Source organism: Lathyrus oleraceus, chromosome 3 (assembly GCF_024323335.1).
Source record: "Lathyrus oleraceus cultivar Zhongwan6 chromosome 3, CAAS_Psat_ZW6_1.0, whole genome shotgun sequence".
Taxonomy (NCBI): Eukaryota; Viridiplantae; Streptophyta; class Magnoliopsida; order Fabales; family Fabaceae; genus Lathyrus; species Lathyrus oleraceus.
Genome location: NC_066581.1, coordinates 193,876,662 through 193,894,186, shown reverse-complemented (window position 1 = coordinate 193,894,186; position 17,525 = coordinate 193,876,662). Strand labels below are relative to the sequence as shown.

The 17,525-nt window shown below is 36.6% G+C and overlaps 1 protein-coding gene and 1 pseudogene across 1 annotated transcript; both read right to left on the bottom strand.

Annotated features, from left to right (window-relative positions):
• Positions 1-4,846: 4,846 nt before the first annotated feature.
• Positions 4,847-5,176, bottom strand: LOC127130370 (benzaldehyde dehydrogenase, mitochondrial). Its single transcript, XM_051059390.1, has one exon. The coding sequence runs from the start codon at positions 5,174-5,176 to the stop codon at positions 4,847-4,849; it is 330 nt and encodes a 109-aa protein (XP_050915347.1).
• A 163-nt stretch (positions 5,177-5,339) lies between these two features.
• Positions 5,340-6,342, bottom strand: LOC127130369 (sodium/calcium exchanger NCL-like; annotated as a pseudogene).
• Positions 6,343-17,525: the final 11,183 nt, after the last annotated feature.

Genomic DNA, 17,525 nt, shown 5'->3' with positions numbered 1-17,525 from the left:
TACCCAGAGCCTCAGCAATCGCAGCATCATCTCTACCTCTTCCAGCCATCTCTATTCTGAAAACCCAAACAAACTAAAACAATAAGTACTGATAGGGTTACACAACACCTATCCCGTACAGGGAAACAGAATAATTACGACTCGACTCGACCGACTATGCTCTGATACCACTAATGTAACACCCTTCTAAAATACCCCAAATGTTTAATTAAAATATAACAACATATCAATCAGAGTAATATGCAATCAAGGGTGTCACACAACATTTCACACTATTCATCAAGTAGCTTGTCATGCTCATTTATTTATCAATTAAAACAGTTGCATAATACGCAGCGGATAAAGATCAATTTATCATTCAAAACATGTAACATATTACATGTAAAATGGTTCACAACCAATCAATAAAATATTCAAAACATCCCATCCCGATGTTACATCTATCAGAGCATGACCCACTAAGGAGACTACACTAGACTCCAAGTATTAGCTTCTACTCAACTCATTGCTCGTTACCTGAAAAATAGTTGTAAGGGTGAGTTCCTCAATCGATATAATAAGCATTATAGAATATAATGTCATGTTAAGCAATTTAACACATTAATCACCCTAATCGTATTCGCACATTCAGTAACGGCACACCAACTCAAACATCATACTCAACACCAATACAACTCATATTCATACTCAATAGCAACACCACACACGTATAATATTGGAATACATCCATTCATATTATACGCCATACATAATTTATGCAATGAGACTCCACACATGCGGTACCGACTATTCTTGAACATATAGTTCAAGCTCACCGATCAAATCCAGATACGGCTACTAAGCTCACTAGTCCCACTCATTTGAGATCTAATGACTCACTCACTAATTCCTCACCATGGGAATTAGCTACAGCCCCGAAGGCTATGCTATGCACACTAATCATCTAGCATGCAAACATCAACAACAAATCCACAATGATTCACTCACTAATTCCTCACCATGGGAATTAGCTACAGCCCCACAGGCTATGCTATGCACGCTAAACATCTAGCAATGCAACATCACAACAATCCACAATGGACATATGCTCACACTCTAAGCCATACAACAGTCCATTCACAAATTGTCGCAACCCGAAAAATACAGAGGTGCGAAAAAACAACCGGCGAAAAAAAATGACAGAAGAGTCGCCACCGTGCGTTATTTATCCCCAAAGGAGGGAAAGGAAACGCTCGAAGTAAACCTGGAGAAAGGAAAGGAAAAGACAAGGTCTCGCAACCAAATCTTGGGTTCGGGAGTCGATTATGCGAAGGGAAGGTATTAGCACCCCTACGCATCCGTAGTACTCTACGGGATCCACTCTTGTTGATTCTTGTCTAAAGGGTGTGTGTTATATCTAATGTACTATTTACTAAAAGAAAGGGTCAAAAGAAAATGACTCGCATAAATATCGCAACCATTGCATACGTATCTCATCTGAATATGAGAATCAGAGTCTTCGTAGCTCGGCTACCTAGGGGTTAAGGATAAGAGTGCTCGCTAAGACATCGCGTCTTATGCCTACGTATCTCATCGGGAATGAGAATCAGAGCAAAACGTAGTTCAGCTAACTACGGGAACAAGGGTCTCGATTGCAACTAGGGCAAGAGAAAAGGAAAGTCTCGATCGCAACGAGGGCGAGAGAAAGGATCGCAACGAGGGCGAACGCAAACAAGGATTAGTTGTTAGTTGTCAATCAAACTCGGCAAGACATCGCATCTTGTGCCTACGTATCTCATCTGAACATGAGAATCAGAGTTGCCGTAGTTCGGCTACATAGGGATTGCCATCTGAACATGGCACCTACACACAAAAAAGGTGGCAAACATGGAGCCCGACTGCCAATCACTGGACTTACATCAGCATCCGAACCAAAACACACACAAAAGGGCAAACGTGGAGCCCGACTGCCAATCACTGGACTTACATCAGCATCCGAACCGAAACACACACAAAAGGGCAAACGTGGAGCCCGACTGCCGATCACTGGACTTACATCAGCATCCGAACCGAAACACGCACAAAAAGAAAAAGAAAGGTGCCCGGAGTGGTCTCGCACGACCACCTGCCTACATACCTCGTCTGGAACAAGGATCAGGGCGATGTAGTTCCCCTTTATAGGGGGTTGCCATTCGAACATGGACTTACAAAGGAGAACACCAGTTGTGTCAAAGGAGAGTGGGCGATGTGTTCACATCCTAGCAGTAGGTGTCGCAGCTCGCTGAATCGAGTCTTAGGCAGTTACCTCTTTGCAATAGAATGGACTACATGCCACAAGATCGGAGACGCTCGGAAAGGTCTAGAAGTGGGGGGAAGCTCTGCCCTAGTGTTGTCATGCAATATGTACTTAAATGTTAGGATTTACGAATGGGAATATCTACCTAATGTTAGCATGCAAAAAAAATGGGAATTCTACCTATGTTATCATACAAAAGGATACGGGAATCCTACCTATGTTATCATACAAAGGGTTCTATCTAATGGGTGCTACCTAATAGGAACAAGAATCGACGAATGGAGCAAGGAGAGGAGTGGGGTAAATGTGGACGGCGATGCATGAAGCAATCGACTTACAAGGTTGATGGCGATGCATAAAGCAATCGGCTTACAAGGTTGATGGCGATGCATAAAGCAATCGACTTACAAAAGGGTGGATGAATACGTGCTGGTTCTGTTAGGTTTTGAAAAATGATTACTCGACGTTGGATCGAGGTTTTGGTCTTGTTTTGAAATGGTTATCGGGTGTTCATTTTAATTCTTGTATTAACAGATGAATAAAGAATGAAAGAATATTATACATTTCATGGGAGAGGGATACATTTTTTATGAATGGGGATTGACATGGCAATCAAACAATATAAGTATATGCCTCATACACCATACAAGTAGGCCACAGTTAATCACACAAGTAAAATATTTAAACAAACATGTGATCAAATCAAATAATCAAAGAAAAGAAATGAATGAACATTAAACAACGTGTAAGTGTAAAGGAACCGACTCATTGTAAGAAAGCCCAAGAGTAAGCTATGTGAAGAAAATAAATAACACAACAAGTTATATTTACAAAACACTTAAAAATTAAATCGAAAAAAGGATAAAATCGGGATTTGCACGGATGGAAATTGAGGGACACACAAAACCTAAATAATGTGCTCAAAGCCGGTTTGCACATATTGACAATAATTGAAATGTCATATGTGATTAGTCAAAACGCGGCGAAATACTATCACTTTATCGATAAAAATAATCACGGATAAATAACAAGAAAATTGTCAAATCCATAAATTAAAATCGATATTTAACAAATAAAAAATAAAATAACAGCGAGAGAATAAAAACTAAAATTGAAAAGTGAGAATAAAATAAAATAAAATGATTAATAATATAAAAAAAATCCTAAATCAATTGAATAAAGTGAAAAAACTAAAACCAAAGTGAAGCACAAGGGTATTGAACCCGAGACCAAAGGGTTGCCAAAGCATTCCTTTACCAACTCCGCCAGACAAGCATCCTTGTAATATGATCTCAAGCACTAATACATAAGATAAACAAACGGACCAAAACTTTTAAATGAAATACAAAGTTGGAAAAAAAAACAGTAGCAACAAGTTCATCGTTAACGCACTCTGTTTCTTTCCAGTAGCAACAAGTTCATCGTTAACGCACTCTGTTTCTTTCCATTTTGAACATCAAAATTTTAACAGGAAGTTGACATCACAAACAAACAGGCAGCAGTATTTCTAAATCAAACATGGAGTTCAAAGCATAATCGAAACATAGAAATAAAGCTCGAAAAGGAAGCTAACCGGTTGCGGCGAGCTCGATCGACGAATGTGAGTAAGCGTTTCACCTGAAGCGGTTTTGATCTTCTTGTCCGCTCTTCACCACCAAGAAAAAATATGGCCTTCTTTTCTCCTTGCCGTCTACTCCTCTTTCTCTCAGTGAACAGTGGCGGCTATCCTCCAAAGAATTTAGGGTTTTTTCAGCTCTCTCTTTAGTGAACAGTAACGGATCCTCTTATAGTCCCACTGCTAGGGTTTTGAATTGGCAGCTGAGATCAAAAGGATGTCGGACTTGGAAGTGCTTTTGGTGCCATCAGTTTGTCTACCCTGTTTTGGTGCTTATTCTGAAAAAGGTACATGTACCTTGTACTTTCCCTTGAAAATATTTTGATTCCCTTTTATTGATGCATATTTTCACTGCCGGTAAAAAGCTATTCACTGCTGCGAATTCACTTGAACATAATATGTGTTGTTTGATGCTTACAGGAAGGAGGTGGGGAAGTATGATGAGCTTGGTCTACCCAAAAATGATGAGGATAGCTTACTAGTCCCAAGAAGCCGAAACCAATATAACACCAACCTGTAAGTTACCAGAACAAACACAAATGGTCCTGCTTCGGTAGCTTACCTGCTGCCACAGCTTTCCTGATGCCATAATGTTCCTGATTGGAGCCTCCCTAATGTGTTACTCGATAGTGGCATATTTCCTGTGCATAGAAACTGTTGGCGCGACATATTTGATGCTGTCGGTCAAACTCGCCGCTTGGTTTATATCACGGGATGGTCAGCATAAAAGGTTGATAAGAGATGCAGGTAATGCAGCAGATTATACACTGGGTGATCTTCTGAGACCGAAGACATGGTCCACGTACATAGCACAGAAGATCTTGAATGGTTATCCAAGTAGAAGCAAAATGTCGGCATATGCTTCTGAGTTGAATTGCCTCCATTCCTACTCGTTGGATATCTTCCTCATTCTCATCATAAAATCCTCATTTATATTGATCTTCTATTTCATATGCTCAAAGCCATGCTGGATTCTTCAAGGGAGTAACAACAACTTTCACATTCAAGTAGTTCTTAATACTGTATTCTCCTTTTTCCCTGCCTTGTCCACTCATCTTATATCCACCAAAAGGAATTGCAGCATCATATGTATTAAAGCAGTTTACCCAAACTGTTCCAACTTTCAGTGCTCTTGTCAAAGTATTAGCAGTGTTTAAGTTTTCTGTGAAGATCCCTGCTGCAAGACCATAGTTTGAATTATTTGCTCTTTGAATTACCTCTTCAGTGTTCTTGAATTTCAATATGGATTGTACTGGACCAAATATCTCTTCCTTTGCAATCAGCATGTCATGTTGTTGTGCAGGATGGTATTGAGGACCATGGTTGTCATGTTTTGTAGCAGGTCTGGACTGGTTTGTAGGCCTTTAGAGTTTGCAGCATTGGCTTCTGATGCGGTATCCTCAGCATTTGCGGAAAATATACCACTGTCTTTAGACTTTGCAGCATTGGCTAATTAACTTGCGTTTTGTTACTGCAGTATATCTCGGAAAATGTTAATGATGCTGTTTGCCTCTTATCACGACTAGCAAAAATTATTACTGATACAGCTTCACTTGAATTGGTTGCTAGAGATAGAAAAATGAAGGAAATGAAGAATGCTGGAATATTTGTAGCAGTAGAGAAGTCATCGACCGCACCAACCAGAGGGTCGGCAAATGCGGCGGCGATAAGGGCGCCTAGTAGCAGTAGCAGTCCCGCTTTGACGGAAATCCATGTAGCATTCTCAACAACTTCAGTGGCTTTATCACCCTGACCGCCAACATCCAGAAGATCGTGTTCCCGCTTTGTTTCTGTGTGAAAATCACTTAAAAAAAACTTTACGGTGTGTGCACCAGCATCACTACCTTGAACTTTAGAACGCTTGGCCCCTTGAAGCCATCTGGAGACTCCATTAACAAACCCTGCTTCATCAATAAGTTGATTACGAGAAGTATCAAAACCCTGCCATTATTCTTGTTACTGCGTCGTCATGGTCCAGGTCAATCTCCTCGAACTGAATTCCAACAACCAGTGCTGTCATTTCACCATGAGTAAGATGTCCATCTTTATTTTCATCAATTGTTGCAAATAACTTTTTAATTACATCTGTATCGGGTTCGCCATTATCTTTCAGAAGCTTTCCCAATGAACGCATCTTCAAATGTCTCAGAAGCCCCAAAATAACATGCTTATGTTTGATATATTCCAATTTTCGTTTTTGTATCCAGGGTTGGAAAATTTGGTAAAGGCAATACGATATCAATAAGCAGACGGAAATAACAAGACCAATCAAAACAGCCAAGTGCCTTCCAGAAGTTGAATTGAGCATTTGTGGCAGTTGAATAATCACGAATGGAATGACAGATATAACCATAATCCTTGCAGCATAACTTGTCCAAATATCCGTACTAATATCAGAACCAGTTAGACTGAATCCCCTGGTGTCTGTTGAATCTTCACTTGCAGCATCCATTCCTAATTTTTCTGTGTGATATCTTTGGCTGCTTCTGCAAGTAAGACAGAAGGCAGAGTAGGTTCTTCGACCAATTCAATTTGATGCCTAACTACAAAATCAGTTGTTTGATCCTCGCCTGATGATAAACGCAAAGAGGAACTTATGACTGAAGGGATATTGGCAATTGTCACATCAGTTGGCCCAAGCTTGAAAAGAGGGGCAGTTGATCCCTTGCGTAGCTTTTTTTTTGCATACAATATTTGGTGCAGTCTTTTCAGTCATTATACTTGCAGTTGATAGTTGACCAGAGCTTCTTACACAGTTTGAGTTGTAAGGATCATCAGCATTCCTTCTATCCTCTTCCATTGGATTAGCTTTTTTTACACCAGTCAATAGAGTACTTGTTGCATTTCAGACAAACCTGCCATGTTTCACCACCAGGTATCCCGTCACATTGAAAATTTTCCCCATCATTATATTCATTACATAGACCAGCTTCAAATGAACTAAGAGAACTTTGTATTAACATTAAAAGAGAATGTTGTATATTGCTACAAAGCTCCAGCGATAAGGAGTTCAGATAATGGTGACATTTTCATGTATCAAATTCAAGATTGTTGAACCACTAGAAGCAAATTTGCCAATTTCATCCAGTCAACAACACACAATAATGGCCACCGATGAGATCAAAAAAAACGCGAACAGAATGGGCGGAGAAGGGCGGAGGCAATAGGGAGGTCGATGGAGGAGATGAACAATGTGCAGGGGATAGAAATTCCGGCTTCGTAACCAAACGTCACACAGAGAACAAGTACAATAGGGGGCAAAAAAGCATCACACAAAGAGTTGGGGTTAGATATAAAGCCAAAATTACAAGCCTTTAGTGGAAGGGGCTTTTAGACTTTGGATTGACTTTGGTCAAAGTTGACCGAAAAGTCAAACTATTGACCAAAATCAACATTGGTCAAAAATGTCAAATTTTGTATTTTCTTTGTAAATGGACAATGAATCAATGGAATCGAGGTTTTTTGGATTTGGGTTGAGTTTGGTCAACGTTGATCAAAAAGTCAACTGTTGACCAAAGTCAACAATTGGTCAAAAATTGTCAAGACTTGTACCCCCCTTTTTTTATGTAGAATCAAATGCGATGGTTTAGAATGATGTGAAATGAATTGAAATGGTTTGAAATTTGGTTTGAAGTTGGTTCCCAAATTGTTTTTGCCTTATGACTTGAATGACTGACTTTGAAAAAGAAAATAACTTGACTAATAATGTATATGAACAAAAACATCAAATGAGACCACAAGGCTAGGGTTTTGACAAAGTGTCCATGAACCAATGGCATGACCAACAAGTGGCTAGAAACACAAGAAACTTGGTTGTTCAGATGACCCAGACCATAGATGTATCCACAATCACAACACCATGACTTTGAATCAAAACCAAACCTCATATAAAACCAAAGCAAGGTTAGGCCAAACATGCCAAACAAACATGAAAAATTCAGGACCAAAATCGGGGTATGACACAAATACATGCATAATATATACATTCACAGCATTATGCATATCATCATACATCATTAACACATGTATCAACACATCATATCATGTCAAATAATTAAACACAGTATTAGCACACTCTACTAATACCTATACTGCTCAAAACAGCGGGAAATAATCCCTACTATATCACACACCGATATAGGCAACCACCAATTAGGCACACAACATTTTAATTAACACTTTTTCCACTCTGCAACAGCGTTAACCGGTTAACGCCCTGGGTTAACCGGTTAACGCAGGCAAAACACGCTTACTGCTCAAAACTTAACAGTGTTAACCGGTTAACGCCCTGGGTTAACCGGTTAACGCAGGCAAAACAGCACTAATTCTCAATTCGTAACAGTGTTAACCGGTTAACACCCTGGGTTAACCGGTTAACGAAGACAAAACAGCAGTCCTGCGCTAACACAAAGCAGAATGCAGAATTCTCCGCATTTTCCGCCGTTGGAGGACTTCCGGACCTCCGATTCCAATTCCGTAAAAAGTTATACGTTAGGGAAATTACAACACACTCAATTACAGGTTCAATTTCAGTTTTTACATAACCTATCCATCTCAATTTTCAGCATTCAACAATCCTAATTAGGGTCAATTCAACGGTTTATCACTACCCATTACATGCTAACCCATAATACCCATTAAACGACGATAAACCCCCCTTACCTGAGTTAATCCGGCAAATCTTTGAGCTCCAAGCTCTTCTCTTCTTCAACCCTCTTCCTCTTGCTCTGCCTCTTGCCCTTTTCCTCTTTCAGCCGCTTCTCTGAGTTTCACGTGAAAACCTTATTTTCCAAATGAAACTCTTTTTCCTTATTCCAACTTATATATTTTCCAAATTACATTATTATTCCAATAATAATAATAATTCAATAATTCCAAAATAATAATAATAATAATCCAATTATCTAATTAAATTAATAAATATATTATTAACTTAATTTAAATAATTACCATATTATTATCGGGGTGTTACATAAAACATAATCCCATGCTTCCATGAAAAATGAAGGGTAAATTTTGGGGTATTACAGACGTGTAAAAATTGTCTTGTCATGATCTTTCGAGTTGACGGTAATTTGATTGTATCCTGAATAACCATCCAAGAAACAATAGAACTCTTGACCTGATAATCTTTCAATCATTTGACCCATAAACGGTAAAGGAAATTGATCTTTTCTAGTGGATTGATTAAGCCTACGGTAATCAATACATATCCTCCATCCCCTCACGGTTCTTATTGGGATCAACTCATTATTTTCATTCGTAATCACTTTCATCCCTCCTTTCTTGGGCATCACTTCCACTGGACTCACCCAAGCACTGCCTGAAATAGGATAAATCATGTCGGACTCCAATAACTTTACTACCTTGTTCCTCACTACCTCTTTCACAGTAGGATTCAAATGACGTTGTGGTTGAGCTACCGACTTGTAATCCTCTTCCATCATGATTTTATGCATACAATAGGCGGGACTAATTCCTTTCAAATCAGAAAGTGCCCAACCTATTGCCTTTTGATTCTCCTTCAAAACTTGAATAAACTTTTGTTCTTCCTTGATGGATAATAAATTGATGACAATGACAACTTTGTGACCACCCTCTTCAAGAAATACATAATTCAAATGTGAGGGTAGCATCTTCAATTCAAGTTTGGAGTCATCTTTCTTTTGTTCATCTTTCAATTCTTCAACTTTAGCTTCAAGAGGAGGAATTTCTTCTAATGACTCAAGTTCTCTCAAGCATTCTTCAATCTCTTTTTCTTCATCTTCATTAATAACTTTGAGTGCATCCGTTAGAGTTATCTCTAGAGGAGTAGATAAGTGAACTTGTCTTCTCACATCCATGATGGCTTCATCGGTGGCATCCATCCGGAAACAACCTCATTTGTCTTTTGAGTGTTTCATGGCTTCAAAGAGGTTGAAACACACTTCTTTATCTTGACTTCAAACTTTCATTAAGCCATCATCAATATTTATTATCATTCTTGTGGTTTTCATGAAAGGTCGGTCTAAAATCAGAAGTGCGTCATCATCTTCTTCCATGTCTATTACAACAAAATTAACTGGAAACAAGAACGTGTCCACCTTAACAAGAACATCTTCAACTACTCCATGCGGACGAGTGGTAGATTTTTCAGCCAACTTTAATGTCATCTTTGTAGGTTTCGCTTTAATGTTTCCTAACCTTTGGACCACAGACAGCGGAATCAAGTTTATGCTAGAACCCAAATCAACCGATGCTCTGCCAATGTATACATTTGCTATGGTGATAGGTAATGTAACCCTCCCATGATCAATTTCTTTCCGTGGGAGAGTTCTTTGGATAATGGCATTACAACTAGCATAAAGATTGATGGTTTCTTGATTTGTATACCTCCATTTCTTTGTGAGAATGTCCTTGATAAACTTAGCATAAGTTGGAATTTGTTCAAGAGCTTCTGAAAACGGAATATTTATCTACAAACAACTAAATATATCCAGAAACCTTGCATAATGCCTTGCATTGTCTTTCTCGGAAGGAGCATGTGGATAAGGTAGGCGTTGTAATGGAGTACTCTTCATTTTCCCCCTTCTCCTCTTGAGATTTTTGAGCTTTTCTTTTCTTTTCCTCACTCTTTTTATTTTCTAACTCATCTTTTTCAATTTTTTCATTTTCAAATAATTCTCCCTCTTTATTTTTTTTACTTCAACCTCGTATTTTTCTATCACAACTTCCTCTTCCATAGTATCATCACCAATGCCTTTGCCAATTTATCTACCACTACGGGTTAGAATGGACTTACAATGCTCTTTCAGATTACCTTGAGTATTTGCATAAAATGTTCCTTTTTGTTGATCAGCTAATTACTTAGCTATTTGACCAACTTGAGTTTCAAGGTTTTTGATGGTCGCATCCATGCTTTCTTTATTTGCCATGGACATTTGCACAAATTGGTCCATAGTATCCTCCATCTTTGAGTTGCTACCTTGTAGGTCTGAGGATTATGATTATAATTCTAATAAGTATTTTGTCTATTGGAAGGTCCTGACTCTTGTCTTAAACCTTGGCCATATTGTACATTGTTTCCTCTTTGTTGATAAACGATATTATTTTGATACAGTGCTTGCCTCTGTTGATTTTGATTTTGATTTCCCATATAATTCACCTCTTCATGTGCCGGAGGATAATAACATGAGGGATGATCTCCATTACAAAGTTCACAGTATGATACATGTTGATGTTTGTTCGAGATTTCATGCATCTCCTTGAGTTGTTGCGGAAGCTTTGATATTTGCTTTGCAGTTCTTTCACTTGTTAAGACAACAATTTGTTTTGTGTCAAGATTGCATCATTTGTTCTCAATTCCATGATTCCAACTTTATTTTGTAAATTCCCTCTATTATGTTAAACCTTATGATCATTAAGTGTTATTCGATTAACAATAGTTATTGTATCTTCTGCACTCTTTGACATTAAAGAACCACCTGCAGTTGCATCCAAAAGTTTTGGTTGCGATTGAAGTCCATTACGGAAGATATGAATTTGATTTAGATCATTAAATCCATGGTTAGGATATCTTCTCAACATTGACTTGTATTGCTCCCATGCATTACAAATGGATTCACTTGAACCTTGAGAAAATACAACAATTGTGTTTTTGGCCTCTATAAATTTGTTGTGTGGAAAGAACCTATCCAAAAAAAAATCTTCAAGCACATTCCAATCTTTCATAGTTTGAGTTGGTTGATCAAGGTATCACTTTTTGCTTTCCCAATCAATGAATGGGGAAACAATCTCATGAACACTTGTTCTTCTTCTACTTCTAGAGCTCCAGGTGTATCAGCAATCTCATAGAACTTGGTAAGGTGAGTATATGGATCTTCATGGTCAAGCCCGATAAAAGTATTTGCATACAAGATTTGTAGCAATCCGGTCTTCATTTATGGATTTCTCGCATTTTTGCAGGTCTGACAATATGTGCATTTCTTCTTGGGTTGTTGACACAAATCCCTCTTATGACTACTTGTTCCGCCATAACTTCTTCACCAAGAGGATTTGTTGAAGAAGTAGAACTTGAAGTTCCTTCATTTTGGTTTCTTTGTTTGGGTAGTTGCTTTCTCTTTCTGGTTTTCCTGTTGAGTTTCTGAGTTGTTCTTTCAATCTCGGGATCAAAAAGAAGTTGATCTTTCTGGTTCTCACTAACCACGCAAGTTAACAAACACTAGGGATAATAAATAGAATAGTTTATAACAGCACAAAATGACTTAAAACAATACAAATTATTGCTATGCTTGCAATATCTAAACGGAAATCCCCGACAATGGCGTCATTTTGTTTAAACACTTTTTCTAGGTCAAGTATTTATTTTATCGTATCCACAAGGATTAGTGTGATATCATTGTCGATCCACAGTTAATAATGTCTTAAGGGAAGGTTTAAAAAGTTTTTTTATTATGTTAAGAAACATTCACTAAAAAGTGTAACAACGGTAATTGATTCGGAAATAAACATTTAAAGAAACATGTCTGGATTAGATTTCATTAACCATTTTCATATGTATTCTATTGATCTAGTATGTGAACACCATTATCAATCACTATTATCACATATCTCTCATCGACATTGTTTATGTCTAAACAATGACGTGAAATCTCATTGTATTGTTTAATCGATGATCTCTCTAAACAATACAATGATGTTTAAGATATGATACATGTGAATGTCAAATCATAAATGCATCTCTAGACTTTGGTTTTTGATAGATGAAAATCTTAGGTTAAGACTTGGAAGATATTTCTCAATATTCATTCAAACTCATTGATTTAACATGTAAACAAAGATAGCATCAATATTGATTCGTAATATGTTCACAAAACAACAACCAAAAGAAATACATACGAGTTTAGCTAATTACATCTAATTTGGACACAAAGGATTTAGCTACACATTATCATGGTGGCTTGCTTCATAAGAAAAGAGAAGAGATGAATAAGTATCAATAATGGTTTTCCGAGTATTGATGTGTATCCAGCTCCGATTTTCCAATTTCCGAAGTTCTCTGAGTTTCTAGTGTATTTGGTGCCCAAAGTTGGTGCCTAACCCTCTCCAAATAAAGTGAGAGGGTATTTATAAAAACCAGAAAAAGCAGACCGCACTAAGCCCCACAGACGACGTAAGCACGACTAGATGACAAAACCCATCAAACTGTCATAAGTCGCGCTAAGCGACATCAGACCGTACTAAGCACGGATACTCCTTCCCATATAATTTGGATGGCGCTATGACCGTGCTAAGCCCCATCTTCTGGCATGCCTTTGATCCAAAAATGTATGTAGAAGCCCTTGTCTTGCCTTTTAGCATCCAAAGGTTCTCCAATGCAACAAAACTACATAATTAGATGCAAAATGATTAATCTTCATAATATTTACATGATTAAACTAAAAATCTAAATTTATAGGAAAGTTGAAGGATCGGTATACAAATCCAATGAATTAAGCTAATAAGAGCCATTAAATTATACTATTAATCAACACAAATTGGCCCTTAACAAGCACCCAAAAACACATAACCTTCCTATCCTACTGATTATCTCACAATGTTTTCTGCTCCAGCTCCCTTCAAGTGGCCAAGAAATTTATACCTCTGGATACTCAATACTATATCTTTGGAAATTGTCTCTTAAGATCTCTAGAAATAATATAAAAATAGTTTCATATTATTTATGTATATCTTTTAGAAGAGAGGAATAGATTATATATACATGAAAAAACCATATTCCTAATTATAACTAAATCAGGATAATTAATAATTATTAATTATATTTCCTATTATAACTCTTATGATATTAATGGGAAACTTATGTCGATAAGTTGTTGGTTTCTAAGTGTCACCTCTATGCAAATTACAATAATAAATTATGATCGACCAAGTTGTAGTTGGTGGAGGTGGCCTTTAAATATCTAGTGTCATCAATGCCATTGATGAATCAACTTTGTTTTGGAATTTTCACTACTATTCATATTTTTATATAAATGTATGTGTTCATAGTATTAACTTGAAGTCGCTTTGGCTGAGTGGTTAAGGCGTGTGATTGCTAAGTACATGGAGTTTCCCCGCCAGAGTTCGAATCTCTAAAGTGATGATTTTTGTTTTTGTTTTTTTATTTCAATTTCACACGGAAGGTTAACACTGATATGCCATATTACCCATCCAATAAAGTTCACCTGTATAAAACATATTTTTTTATCGAGTAACCTTTAAATGAATTTGAATTTATAATTTATGCAATATATACATCCATATTACAAGTTATAAAACAAGAATATTTTTTATGTGATTAATCAAAATACATTAATTAAGATTTAAAATATACAAAATTTGAAATACGACAACCAAAATATTTTTTGGGCCCATAATTTTAAATGTTTTGAGCATCATGAGTCTATCACTCTTTCTTCGGTAAACTAGAACCTTAGTGGTTTTTGGATTTTTTTTTATATTTATACTCTTCACCTATTATAAAAAAAAAGTAGTAACATGATTTATGTCAATTAATAATGCTTACGGAATGCACAAGAGTTAGTAACATATAACTTATTGGGTCATTGATACTTAGCTTATTTGAAACAAGTTTGATAACTCTTGGTGGTTTGAATGCACTAGGCCTTACTACTTTTGGTCTTATACCAATGAATTTTTTAACATCATTAAACTTGGAGGCACTTGTTTTCACAAGAAGGATTGGTTTTATAGGAGGGGTTGATTTCAGAGGTGGGGTTAGTTTCACATAACTTTTATTAATACTAATAGACCGAATGTTAATCGTATAAATCTAATTTTTAATAAAATATACTTTAAGAAAATAGATGTTTCTAGAAGCCAATATATCTTACTTTTATCCTTACTCATATAGTAAATTTGTGATTTAATATTTATTACTCCTTCTGATTTTATTTATTAAAGACATTTTGTTTTTAAATTTAATTAAATAATCAATGTCTCTAGTATATATAACAAAACAAATATATTGATTATTCAACAAATTTTGAAATGTGAACTTCTTTTCTTTCAAAAAAAACACTCAATAAAATAAGGAAATTATTTTAGTGCCGAAAAATATTTTACAAATTTGCTAAGGCCCGCTCATTCTCCACACTACAAATTTGCTAAAGCCTGCTCATTCTCCAAATCATAACAATGATTTAATTTATTTATTTAATTAATTAATACATTTTGTTATATGAACTCAAATAAATTATGAGAAATTCTCCTAATATTTTGATTTAGAGCTATATACTACCTCTGTTTTATGTTTATATTTTGTAATTTAAGTTTTACCACTATTGATATATTGATAAACCAAAATATAATTAAATGGTATAATTTAAAACTGCAAGATTAGCGAAGAATGGAAAAGTTATAGTGTACACACACACACACTCACACACGCACGCACACACACACACACATACGCATACACGCACACACACAACACATATGCACACACATATACACACACACACACACATACATACACACATAGCCATAAACACACACACACACGCACAAACACACACATACAGAGACAAACAAACACACGCACACACACACACATATACAGATATACACATACACACACATACATACAAACACACACACACACAAACACACACACACACACATATAAACACACATACAAAGACACAAACACACACACACACACACACAAAGACACACACATACAGAGAGAATTTAGGGTGATAATATTTTCATTAGCTATTGAAGAGGATGCCTCGAAGGCACACACACACACACACTCATCGACATACAGATACACAGATACACAAATACACACAAAGAGAGAGAGAGAGAGAGAGAGAGTGTGTGTGTGTGTGTGTGTGTGAGAGAGAGAGAGAGAGACACACACACACACACACATACATACACGCAGACACACACAGACACAAACATATACTCGCATAAACACACACACACACACACACACACACACACACACACACACATATATATATATATATATAGAGAGAGAGAAGAGAGAGGGGGGAGAGAGAATTTAGGGTGATAATATTTTCATTAGCTATTGATGAGGATGCCTCCAAAACATATATATAAGAAATTATACAATGATTGGGAAACAATTAACATAAGTTAAATAATAGAAAAATAAAAAACTTGAAATTCCTTCGAGATTTCTGCAACTTCTACTCTCGTCTTTCAAAAAGCTCATTATTTTCTAAAAGTTCTCAAGAATCAACAATGGCTTACAGTTCTCTTCCTAAGCGTGCACCACAAGTTCCTTCTACTGCTAAAATCTCATACCCTATTCTCAAGAACGATCTCACATGTATCCCAAAGCCTCATATGCAAGAGGAAAAGACTGATATCTGATATTCTCGAGTATTAATCTCATATTCCATTGAATGTACTAATCATGCTTTCATGGGTCATGTACCTAGGCTAATCAAGAAACCTCATAATTTGGAACATTTCTTACCTAGTTTCCCATCATGTGATCCCTTAGTGTTTCGGGATGAGCCATTTGATCTCAGCTTCATGAGGAATCGTATGTTTCAGCCATCTCCTTCGAACAACAATCCTTCCTAAATCAAGTTGTTGGATGGGGTTCAAAAAAGAAGGAAAAAGTAGGGTATCTTCAACCCGATACAAATCTCAAGAATTGCCCGTATCTATACTCCTCACATGATGGTTGCTGATATCTTCTTTTGGGAATCTTCTACCAATATATTTTACTTACCATGTAGAATGATAACTCGAACATTTGTTGACATAACATCAATTGTCGGTCTTCGATAAAATGGGGAACCTTCGACCCCGCCCGGATCAACAAAACCAAGACCAATTTCACCTTTGTTCATCCTAGAAATTACATAAACATTAAAGACCATTATGCTTTGACTGATAATGTGAGCACTCAGAAATACATAAGTTTCCTCACCTACTGGCTATCTCACTATGTCTTCTGTTCTAGCTCCCTTCAAGTGGCCAAAAAATTTATACCTCTGGCTACTCAGCTTCATAAGAGAAGGAACGTTTGTCTAATAAAGCTAATTTTGTGTGGTTCCTACAAATCTCTGGAAATTGACTCTCGAGATATCTGGAAATAATACGATAGTTTCATATTATTTATGTATATCTTTTATAAGAGAGGAATAGGTTATATATACATGAAATAACTATATTCCTAATTATAACCAAATCAGAATAATTAATAATTAATAATTATATTTCCTATTATAGCTCATATGATATTAATGGGCATCTCATGCCAACAAGTTGTTGTTTTCTAAGTGTCACCTCTTTGCAAATTACGACAATAAGTTATGATCGATCAAGTTGTAGTTGGTGGAGGTGGCCTTTAAATATCTAGTGTCATTAATGTCATTGATGAATCAACTTTCTTTTGGAATTTTCACTACTATTCATATTTTTATATAAATGTATATGTTCATAGTATTAACATGAAGTCGCTTTGGCCGAGTGGTTAAGGCGTGTGACTGCTAACTACATGGGGTTTCCCCACGAGAGTTTGAATATCTCAGGCGAAGATTCTTTTTTTTGTATTTTTTTTCAATTTCACACCGAAGGTTAATTCTGATATGCCATATTACCCACCCA